At 38.5% G+C, this 12,365-nt stretch overlaps 1 protein-coding gene across 6 annotated transcripts; it reads right to left on the bottom strand.

Annotated features, from left to right (window-relative positions):
• Positions 1-679: 679 nt before the first annotated feature.
• On the bottom strand, positions 680-8,587 carry tab3 (TGF-beta activated kinase 1 (MAP3K7) binding protein 3). Of its 6 annotated transcripts, none has more exons than XR_009422788.1 (8): positions 8,350-8,587; positions 6,112-6,280; positions 4,609-5,764; positions 3,877-4,037; positions 3,391-3,484; positions 3,192-3,263; positions 2,157-2,220; positions 1,382-1,520 (listed from the first exon to the last, which is right to left on the bottom strand). XR_009422788.1 is itself a non-coding variant. In XM_059503871.1 (8 exons), the coding sequence occupies exons 2-7, from the start codon at positions 6,211-6,213 to the stop codon at positions 2,210-2,212; spliced, it is 1,596 nt and encodes a 531-aa protein (XP_059359854.1). In that variant the 5' UTR covers positions 6,214-6,280; positions 8,350-8,587; the 3' UTR covers positions 1,389-1,520; positions 2,185-2,209. The 6 variants fall into 6 exon arrangements, 4 of the variants coding, with proteins under 4 accessions (XP_059359851.1, XP_059359852.1, XP_059359854.1 ...); XR_009422787.1 differs by having other exon boundaries at positions 2,157-2,223; XM_059503871.1 differs by having other exon boundaries at positions 1,389-1,520; positions 2,185-2,220.
• Positions 8,588-12,365: the final 3,778 nt, after the last annotated feature.

Below are 12,365 nucleotides of genomic sequence, written 5' to 3' on the forward strand. Positions count from 1 at the left end.
GATTCCTACTGAAATTATAATTTTAATTCGAAAACATTGTGTTGGTCAATGTGGCAAAATCACAACTAATTTGAACACATTGTAAAAATCCACACTCCCGTGAAATTTCCCTGTGCGTGGATTTGCGAGGAAAATTTGCCGAACAGTAAATATGAATACACATCCAAGCATAATTGCTCTCATAAAATGCTAAGAAAAACTGATGCTACTTTAGCACAGATCATGTACATAGCACATGAATTGTCACCATACAGTCAATTTGTGCACATCTGGAAACATATGCATATTCAGTTTAAAAGGAATTTGGTAGAAGATACTTTGCATTGTAGAAAACCTAGGTCTTGTGTTGTAACCAAGCCTTGCATATACCGGTAGACTAGTTTTCGACTGGTATCTTAAGAGTGATTATTAGTCTTTTGCATAAGAATCCACACAGGTAGTTAAAGGCAGACTGTAGGTTTTTTTTTTAGCACCGTCAGTCTGTTGTGTGCATGTTGGTGTGTCTGAATGAGGGCGCATGTATCGTTTGAGTGATTGCGTGCTTTCTGTTGTGATTTTTCTGTCCCGAATACAGTTGTGACATATTGTACTAATTTATATACTAACCAAATAAACATATAAAAAAAAGAACAACGTGGTATGCTCATGGTTTTGCATTCGAAAGATCTCAACATCAGCATATAGTCACATAGAATCAGATCCTTTATTAAGTACAGCCACTTGAGGCATTTGCACAGGAAATCAACATCTTAAACACAGAATACAGTGTGGCATATGCATAAAAGTACCAGGTATAGGTTCATATGCAGATCTTGTAGTGTTCTTCATTCATAAGAAGAGTGAGCACATACAGTGTAAAGTCTACATTAAAATGATTCAGCCCCTGCTTATCTCAATAAATTTTTCATGTTGTGAAAGAAGTCCCATATACGGGATTGTTTGTCGGCTTTTTCCCTGTGTAAACTTGGCAGTCTTCTTCTGCTTGGAATGGTAGCTTGGTAAATCACACCTCTTCAACATCTGGAAGCTCCTCCCTCTCCTAAAACCACACCTTCTCGGTCCACTCCAGCACCAATCAATCATTTCCATTGTTTCTGTTAAGTCACTCTACTTCCTCTTTTAAAACATTTTTTTCGGTAGAAAAAAAGTAAATACAAGCACAGGAAGCTCCTTCAGAGGTAACACAGGGTGCTTCTGATTGGATAATATTTTACTAGCGTAGTTGTCTCTTCTTCTGTGGGGTACGGCTCAGTTATTGCTGGGTGAAGCAGAGGGCACAAGGGACAGAAATTGCCAAATGAAAGGCGGGACTTGAACTTTGTGTGATGGAACAGAAGATTGGTAGGAAGAGTGAGGTTCATGGCCTGTCGGAAGGGTCACGGTGAAGTCGGCTCAAGTGTTGCGTGGCATCTCGCACTGTTCACAGCGGTGCAGAGCGGGGTGGTTAAGAAAAGTGCAGCTTTCACAGTTCCACTGAGCGCCTTCAAAATCCTCATCCCTCTGTACGACCGGAGGCTTCACTAGATGGAAGAGACAAAACATTATGAAACGGCAAGCACACATTTATTTATTGCTGCTGTGAGCTACATTTGAAGGCATTTCAAGATCTAGTGTTCTGCCACGCCCATTGCCAATTTGGGCCACTGGCCCCACATAGCAACAAAAGAGTGATGAAAATAGAATCAGGGTGCAAGAAACTCTATCATCATAAGCAACCCAACACCCTCCACTTTACTGGTGTAGTCAGAGGTCAGGACAAATCTGACAGGATATTCAGAGAGCAAAGAGCTCATTTTAGCTCAATGGAGCTATTATTAATGAAAGCCACATCTAGGCAAATTCTTACTTTGCAAAGGAACAAAACTTGTAACTTAAGGTTCAATTCGTTAACATTAATGTATCAAGTGTCCAGTACTAAAATGGATAATTTTTTACATAAATAGTAAATAGAGATGCACTGAAATTAACACTCTTCAGCCAAAAAAACAGAAAAGGAAAAGTATTTAATAATCAATTAACCAAAATAGTTAATATATAATCAATTTCTATTCTAAATTTTTCTATTTATGATTGTGTGTGTGTGCTTGTGTGTGTGTGTGTATATATATATATACATTTTTTTTTTTTTTTTTTCTCGGCCAAATCTTTTCTCTTACCAAAATTTTGGAGCATCAATAAACTCACAAGATTTTTTGAACAGCTCCAACTTCTACCACCTGACTGCTGCAACAACATGCGGAAACAATCAAAATGACAGCAGCTTTAGCCGCTGTAAAAAAGTACTTATGCAGTTATTTCATAATATTTCTGTTCAATAATTCCTATAATTGTCTTCTTTTAATGACTTCATTGAGAAATCATCTAAAAATAAACAAGACATACAATACTAATGTAGCATGCACACAGCACACGGTGAATAAAAGTTTTGTTTTGTTTTTTTAAATAGACATTTGCATAATGTAGAACGTTATTGTTTTATCTAACAATTACAGTAATTATGACACGACATGAACACAGCATTCATCTGAAATGTTGAAAATGTAACATATGTAGAAATTAATAACAAAAATTAATAAATGCTTGAAAAAGTATTTTTCAGTTAGGGTTCATGATACCTAATGCATTAACTAATATTAACTAGGGCTGCCCCCTAATAGTCAACTAATCATTAGTCGACAAAAATTGTATTAGTCGCAGAAAGAAAGAAAAAAGCTCACTTGCTCTTAAAATAGGCTACTCTGTCATTTTTGGTCATACAGATAAGAGTAATACATCTTTCAAATCTGTAAAAACTCTACATTTATTCATGTGCGCTCACATTAACAACAAAACATGCTTTTGTAAAATAATGACAGCTTTCTGCCGTTTGGGTCTGTGAACTTGAGAGTGACGCTTCTGCCGGAGCGCTGTGGCAAGCTTTATACATGTACTTGAGCACTTACTAGGCTATGTAGGCAATTAAAGGCTCATAAAAATGACTTAAATGGTTTATTAATAAACGTGCGATTAGTCGACTAATGCTTCAAATGAACGACTAGTCGACCACAAAAGTCCTTAACCGAGGACAGCCCTAATATTAAGGAATTGAACCTTGTTGTTAAGAATTACCAAAACATAAAAAGATGAAATGTTTAAATATGGAAAATTTTGACGGTTGAGAAAAAGTAATTAAAAAATAACTGAATTCCCACCTCTTGGAGGTACAACAGGGCCAGGTTGAATATTATCATAAAAGTTGTTCATGGTTCTCACGTCAAACTTGCCTAAGAAATAAATAAACAAAAAATAAGAGATGGATGAAGCAAATGATCAGCACAATTTTCAACAATCTCAGCAATCACATGAAATAACGCTGTGCTATAAAGATGGCTACATTCGTGCTATTTTTACCTCTGGACTGCAGCAAGTCTGTCTCCTTCAAGGTGCAATCAATGTCAATCTGGAGCTGTCTGTTTTGCGACCGAATTCTGGTCATATCCTCAGGCTAGGAAATGTGTTCGCACGCACGCACACACACGCACACGCACACACACACAGAGTGAGTACATGACTTTTTCACATTAGCTGCAGACATAAAAGCAGTTTATTGCAGTTAATCGCTTCACAGTAGCTTGTTAATGTCAGAGGAAAGAGGTGACGGTTGCACTGGATGGGTACATTATGTACAGTAGTTTAACCTTTGAAAAGAGATTAATTCATAGTCTGTGAAGCATGCAGAATGAGCGAGAATTGAATGAACAGATGTGATTCATTTCCACCTTATTATGTTTGCAAGTTCTGCACCTAAATTCTAGGTATGCAGGCTCATTTTGAGAAGTTGATGAGGATTCATCCGTTCCCTTTATTAGTGATGTAAAACACTAATATCTCTCTTACCCGAGGGATCAGGCTGGTGCTGTTCACCCGTCTAAAGCGTCTCTGCAGGGCGTCAAATTCCATTTCATTCACTTCCGCCTTCAATTGCTCCAGTTTCTGCCGCTCCAGCAGGAGTTCTTTCATCAGACGCTCCATTCGAGCCCGCTGGTGCAGGAGCAGCGCTGAGGAGGAGCATTAGACACAAGTATACAAGAATGAACAACAGACACCATAAACTGATGCAAAAGAGTTGTATCACCAGCTTATTCTGGACAGGTAATTTCAACTTTGACAAGAAAGTGTTATTTGACCAACCCAAGCATAGTCTTTTTTTCATGAGTGATGTACAGTTAAGGATAATGTATATGCTTTACTGGATATTAACTGCCTGGAAAAAACTATGTGTGGTATACTACATTACTATAAAACTGTATGTACGCACTGTTTAAGCCGTTTTATAAAAAAAATGCATTTAGTTTATAAAGCAAGGACTCGATTTTATAATATATTATTTTTTACATCGCTTTCTAAAGTTTCTCAGCATTCACTCCTGGAAAAGTCATATATACTAGGGCTGTGTATGTTTTTTTTTTTTTACATTAAAAAAACATACGTATTTAAATGTTTTTCTAGATTTCGATGATACACACACACACACACACACACACACACACACACATATATATATAAACACTTACTTATGTGTGTAATTTCTATACAAACACATGATGTCTGGCATAAGCAGATTCATACCTTGAGTATATGCATAGTCATCCGAGCCGGAACTGGATCGTCTAGGCATGCGGTTGATCTGACTGGAGATGTTTGCTGGCAGAGCAGAGATGGGCAGGATCGGAGGAGGGGCGCCATGGCGTTCGCCCTGGTCCACTATATTGAGGAGGGATTCTCTCTCAACTGGTGGAGAACTTGAGGAATGCTGCATCTGTCCAGGGGACACTTTGATCTTGATGAACGCAGAGGTGGCTGGCTGAGGAGAGGATGCAGGCCGGGGCCTTGCCACACCCTGGTGGACATAAATTCCTTGATGAATGGAGGCCCCGAGGGGTCCAGTCATACTAATGGCCCGGGACGGGGAGCTTGGGGAAGGGCTGGTGGCCATATAGAGAGATCCCTGCGGAGCATGTACAGGGGAGTTGCTCCGTGGTCGTTGTCCCTCCAGTGTGATCTCTATCTGGTTCTTCATAGGGCCTTTGGGAGACATAAAAGGCCTGTGGGAAACTGGCGACTGCAGGTAGGGCAGCCCAGGGAGAGTGGGGGGACTTATGGGCAGAAACACCTGTGGCGGCTGCGGGACCTGATGTTGGGGAGAACTGTATGGAGACGGGTATGTAGGAGTGGCGTAAGGAGACTGCTGGTACACAGATGTCCCAGATGTGGACCAGGGAGTGGGTTGAGGACTTTGAGACGGTGAGGGACGCATGTACACGGTGTTCCCACTATAGGCACCAGGAGGGATCTGAAGCGCTTGTGGGGCAGAGGGGATGTTCTGGGAGAGGGTAACTGTTATGGGAGGCATGTAACGTGGGACAGGGTGGTATGTGGGTGACATGCCCTGGATGGTGGGTGGAGGGGTGGGGATGTTCGAGCGTCCTTGATCGTTCATGAAGAAGGGGTTGAAGCCAGGTGTTGGCGCCATAGTAGCTGGAGCAGAGAGGGGCTCATGGAAACCACTTCGAGGATGTTCGATGTGCCCGTCGCTGGAACTGTGGACCAAAGCTCGGCCACCAGCATTATTTTTAACCCCTTCAGTTGCAGGGTAACCCACGCTAATGCGCAGCATGTGGTTCCGGTTTAAGTGCAAGTCATCTGGGCTGTGGTACTCCTCATACAGGTATCTATTACTCTCCTGAGCCAGCAGATGGCAGCAGAGGTCCAGGTTATTGTTGTTCTGAAATGGAAGACAGTAAAGTAAACTTTCTTGATCAACAACTGATGCCTCTCTGATAAATTCAGTTATGGCATTGAGCCAGAATGACACAGCAGAAAATAATATAACCGATAAAACTTAACACTCACTGCTCATCATTATATAATCATCTACAGGTCTCTTATAAAACTTGTTTTTGAGAAAATTTACTTTTGTCATTTTTATTATTTCCATATATATATATATATATATATATATATATAAAACAATTTTTTTTATTATTATTTATTTTAGTGATATTCTCTAGAGTTTTCTTTACAAACATTCTTAACATCCCATTTGTTTCAATTGTGACTGCTGGTTCTCACCTGAAGAAGGCACTGGGACACTACTTTCTCTGGAATCTCTGGGAAGCGCTGCTTGAGGTCCTGCAGTATGTGATAGTCTAACTGAGGCCCTCCCTGCGCCATCCTGAGCCCAAAGAGAGAGTCACTGAGTCCGCAGCCAGGAGCGCAGCACCTGCTCTCCTCTCATCCCCTGACAACACGCATAAATAACATCACATCAGAGCCACAGATCGATTTTGACTACTCACATGCACTGCTAACAAACTACCATGGGGTGTTTGCAAAAAAAAAACTGTAGTACACAATCTGCCACACGCCTTGAGAAGTAAAAGAACTTTTAGTATAATTCTTAAACTGTCCACCTTCAGGTTGTGGTAAACTGTGAAAGGTTTAATTATTTTATAAAACATATGTAAGAATAACTTTTATATTGTTAGTAACATTTCCAGATGAACATTTAATTGACTGAAGCAACTTTACTTGATTGTCCATATTACATAAAAAATGGTGATAAAACATTAGCATCAAACATGATACAAGCCTTTGAGCAACATTTTTGTACATCACTCAATCATCATTGTATTCCATTGCAATGTATGTCCTAATAATTAAAACTACAGACCTTTGATCATAAAACTAAACTTTAAAATATAATCTAACGAAGACATATTAATATAGTGATAGTGATATATTGAATGGCCGTTTATAAAGACCTCACTAATGTACATTACAAGCTATCAGAATTTCATCTTTTTGTAATTTACAACAACTAACATTCAACATCTGCACAAAAGTGCCTCTGAATAAACTTGTTTTCCCATATTCTCTAGGCCTATATCATACAACTATTTGAGCTATGATGTATCAAACATGATACAAAACATAAAACACACCAGCTAACTTTTTTGTTTTGATTTCGTCTAATGGTTCAATAATATGTTCCATTTCAAAACAATTGATTTTTCTGACTATTACTTGACACGTCTGGCTTTACAGGGTTCAGATCGCTTATGAAGCAGACTCTCGGCTGCTGCAGTGTGAACATGGCGCACTACTGGACAGGAACACAGACTTCATACCTGCACCTGAAAAACTGCTACCCTATTCATCAGAACAAAAGCATGTTTATTTGCTATATCTCAGGTAAATCCGGTTTAAATGCAAAGCTAAAAGGCATATAAAGCTAGTCCTGTGTGTGACAGCGCAGAAGAATGGCTTGTTTTGTGTTTAGCGACCTCACCACTGGCAACGACATGCAACGTGAGACATGAACCGTGTTTCACGTGTACAACTCCCTTCCGCTCTACTTCATCCATCCACACACGACAGATGTTACCAAGTCACAAGCATAACTGCACCACCGTAATCACTTTATTTATTAAACGGAACACAAGCAAATGGATGGTATGCCGACCTAAAACTAGCCACAAATACAAGTGACACATAATATGCAATTATATGAAACACTAGTTTTTTATATTTATATATATATATATATATATATATGCCCGAGTCAACAGCAAATATAAAACAAAATACCAACATTTTAGATTGTATTAACGACATCAACTTCATGGTTCCTTTGTCAGTTTCAGTTCTTCTTGACAACAGAAACCAGGCGCAGGTTCATTCCAGCACTGTTTCCTACTAGCCGAGCCAGCTTAGCATTCATAAAAAACACATTCTGTTACCGAAAAGAAACTGCTAAAGTGACAGTTTTGACCGGTAACGTTACCTGTGTCAGATGCCTCCTGATCGCGGCAAAACTACGACGAGCCGTCGCCAAATCCGTTTAAGAGCTAAGTTACAACGCTATTTTTACATGATGGCAAAGATAGAAAGCCGCAATTGAAGGGATCAACACAGACACCAGTGACACATTACAAAACTAAAGTTTCCGCATTATTCTTCAACATATGAAAATATCACGACAAACACAATCGTTTCATTCGCACGTAATTATCTCTTAGAAAAGAAAAAAAAAACACTGGCTGTTCATTAACCGTTAGCTTTAGCATACCCGCTAGTCGTCCGGTATTTAGCCGCTGGATAAAAACGGAAACGCAACGCGCGCCGATCCAGTGTGTTTATAAGACTGACGTCTAATTAATCCTGCGCGAAATAGCTGCTAAAAAGCTTGTTGACATCGTAAAAAACCCAAGCAGCAGTTTATACGATCACTCGCTGTCAGTTACGATGCAGTGCAAACAACGGCTGACTGCTCGCCGTGCTCACAGCAGTATATGCACGACAACATACCGTACGCCGGAGCCTCACGGCCATTGAACATCCAAGCGAAGATTTTCACAGGGGGTGTGTCACCGGACTGCTGAGATGATCGGAAATGACAACGATTCTTCAGGGATCACAGCGGTTATTGGCACAGTCGCAACAAAATTGTCGTCTTCATTACGCCTATTTCTCTTCCTCTGACGCTCCGGTTGAAGGTTTCTCATGTACCGATACACGGCACATTCATGCCCTCTGTCGGGCTGGGGTAAAGAAAACGAGATCCTTTACACTCAGTAAAATAAGGGTAAAAAAATAAAACAAAATACTTGTCTCTGGGGTGGTACTCTTTCAAAATGTACTATAGTAAATATGTGATCTAGATACCTATATGTACGTTTAGGTAATAATGAGCCCCTTTAAAGGTAAACTGACAGCTTTTGTAAATTTTTTAACACTGGGTTAGTTTTTCAACCCAAATCGGGGGTTGAGACTGCTGGGAAAGGACGTTGGGTTGATTTAACCAATTTGGGTCATTTTGTACCCAGTGCTGGGTTGCCAAAATGACCCACATTGGGTTGTTTTTTAATTATTTTTTTATTTTATTTTTTAGGTTGTAGGCTACATTGCTAAACCATTAGTAACCAATACACTTATCTCAGTGTGGAAATACAGGATATCGTCGTGCACACTTTAACCCATATGGCCTGACGCATAAAAGGGTTGAGTATGTTTTTTTTATTATCATCATATAATATTTGATGCATTCTGGTTTAATGGCTATATGTGATATAGGCAATATGAAGTTGCAGTTGCTGTTGTTTACGGCCAAAATGTAAGATGAAATTCTGATAGCTTGTAATGTAAATCACTGAGATCTGTATAACAGTAACAGGCTTACATAGGAAAAAAACATATCAGTTGTCACTCTCTCTGAAAGCTCTATAGTTTTTATTGTGCATGGGGCAAAATATATAATGCAGTGTAATACATTGATGACTGAGAGATTTACAAGAAAAATGTTACTCAGTCAAAAGTCTGTTGTGGCAAATTGCATATCATAGAATTATCATGATTTAAAAAAAAAGTTGATTTAGTTCATTAAGTGTTCAACTTGAAATTAATATTAATATATTAATAATATAAGACATATTTTTATTATATTTTGTAAAAATCTGTAAAGATTTCATAGCAAAAAGTCACATTAAGTGAATGATCTGTTTTTTCAGTTACAGACCACAATCAGATGACAGAATGCATGTAGTACATTGTGTAAACCAAGTTTTTCAGAACATTTTTGATCATGTGGCTAATTTAAGACCCTTGTATCAAATATGAAACAATAGGCTTTTGGGGGGTTAATAAATACATTTCTACTGCCTCTATTATGTTAAATGTGTTTAACATCAATGTACACTTGATCATAAAGAACAACCCAAAGCCTAAACCAGTGGTTCCCAACCTTTTTCAACTCGCGGCCCACACAACCAAACACATATGTTTGCGCGGCCCACTGCAAAAAAATTTAACTGATCCCGCTATTGTTGGGTTAATAACTTAGTACTCAGAAGCTAGATTGTTAACTGTATTTATTGAATGAACTAGGGCTGTGCGATATGAAAAAAAAAAAATCGTGATTTCTTTGATAAATTTTGCTATTTCGATTTTAATCACAATTTTGACACACACAGATATGCTTTACAGTCATAAATGCATTCAGGATTAATTTGAAACATATTTCCAAAAGAAAACCAATTAGAGCTTTATCAAAAAGTTGTAACATCTCTAGAACAGACATAAGTCAAAATAATCACTATAGTAAAAGTGTAACAAAATTTCTAGACTTTTGGCAACAAATATAAATAATTAAATCCCGTGTCCAGGGACATTTTTTTTCTTTTTTGCCATGCATTGTTCAGAGAGCTCATTAATTGTAGCGGTGCCTCAGTGTTGAAATAGATTTGTTATACATTATGGAGATTCACACGTACTCCGTTTGTAGTGTGTATACAGTATGTGAGAGCGGTGCAGAAGCAGCAGAGAGAGCGCGCTATTGTAACATGAAAGCAATAATGCATGAGTGAGAATCTCTCCGCTCACAAGCAGATTTCCTTTGCTCTGTCACAAAACCAGACGTGCTTGCTCAGATACACACTGCTCTCAACCGGAGAGAGTGCAAGCACTTAAAACATGTCTCCTCTCACTTAAACTGCGTCCTGTGCACTCACAACTCTATCTATGCTCATGTGCTAGATATTAATTATTTTCGCACATTTTTATCTCTAGCCTTTTACTGTGTGCAGTGTGAATGCTCTGATCCGTTAACATGGGCTCGGAAAAAAGGGCATCACTGAACCTGGAGTTAGGCATATGCCCAGTCTGTTCTGTTCTCACGTTAGGAGCGTTGCAGGTTGCACTTTATTTTACAGTTTGTGTACTTACATGTACTTATCTAAGAAAGTTCTGGTAATACAAGGTAACTACATGGGGTAAGGTTAGGTTTAGGGGTAGGTTCAGGGTTAGTACCTAGTTATTACATAGTCATTGTAATTACTATAATAAGTACCTAGTATGTACATGAGGAACAGGACTGTAAAATAAAGTTCTACCGCGTTGCATTCTGATTGGATGTGAGATCATACTGCGGGAGGTCAGGGCCGCGGAAAATCGTGCATGCTCAAATCGTGATTTTATGATGATTTATATCAATCACACAGCCCTAGAATGAACTGGCAATGAACAGAAAATAACTCAGGCTGGCACCGCTCAGCAAAACGGGAAAACCAGATCCAGGCAGAGCTCGGCAGCGGGTAGACAGTCAGCGGAGCAAGCAGTCAGGAGGGAACATGCTGAAAGCCATTTATGCATTTATGTTTGAATTTGTTGTAACATATGCAGCAAAAATATAAATTGGTTGTTTATTCTTAAACCAATCAGCAAGCTCGAATAGTGGATTCAAAGTTACAGTTGGATATTTATTTTTTGTTATTTAATTATATATATGAAATGATGTTATTATGTTATGATTTAGACATTTTTACATATATTAATAATATTATTATTTCTTTTAATAGTAATTGGCGGCCCACCTGCAACACCACCGCGACCCACTATAGGGGGCCGCGGCCCACTTGTTGAGTCATTTACTGCTGCTCAGCTACAGATATGATTTAGCATCATAATAACAAAAACCTCTGAAACCCTCCCTCTGGACAGATCTGAAGGCAACTGATTTATGAACTGATTTATGTCAAATAGTCCTGCATATGACATCTGAGAATTAAACTGAAGAACAGTAACACATTACAATAAAGTCCCTTTAGTTAAGGTTGGTTAAAGCATTATTTAACAAAAAATTAAAAATAAAAAATAAAAAATTTTGATTACAGAACTTAATAAAAATTAAATAATTTGTTATGTAAGTTAAGCAAAATCAAAAAGTTACAGGAGCTATGGAGACATCTTTTCTACAAGCTGAGACCAACACTTTCAGTTTGAGACTTCAATTCTGATGTGTATAGTATATTGCTACTGTACATAAACACAGTGGAATAACTATGTCATATGTCTATTTGAGATCTCTGACACAGATCAGGATTTTAGACCATAGCAAAGTTATTTGAGATTGATAAGTCAACATCTTCTCCGAGCTCCTGGGCAGTCAGCCAGTTTTCACTTGTCACAATCCCTAATTTAGCTTTGCTCTGGTACCTGATAGTGAAGACTTCAGCTATCTGTAAGCAGATACGCAGAGGAAATACAGCTCTCTTTAGACCTTGGTCATGATTAGCAATGGATATCTTAATGTTTTGCCAACTATACTTGAATGCTTTAACAACAAAATATACATTTTGACCTAAAAGTAAAACTATGCGAAAGTTATAATCAATAGACTATTGTTTCAGACCTTTTAAAGTATCTTTTTTGTACTCTAACACAAATCGCTCTGATAAATTAGCAAAGGTACAAATGAAATTAAACCCATCAAGCTATATTTCAGGGCCTGAAACATTGGAACCTGCTTGAGTGAATTGTTATGCGGCATA

The sequence above is a fragment of the Carassius carassius genome, chromosome 21, assembly GCF_963082965.1.
Source record: "Carassius carassius chromosome 21, fCarCar2.1, whole genome shotgun sequence".
Classification (NCBI taxonomy): domain Eukaryota; kingdom Metazoa; phylum Chordata; class Actinopteri; order Cypriniformes; family Cyprinidae; genus Carassius; species Carassius carassius.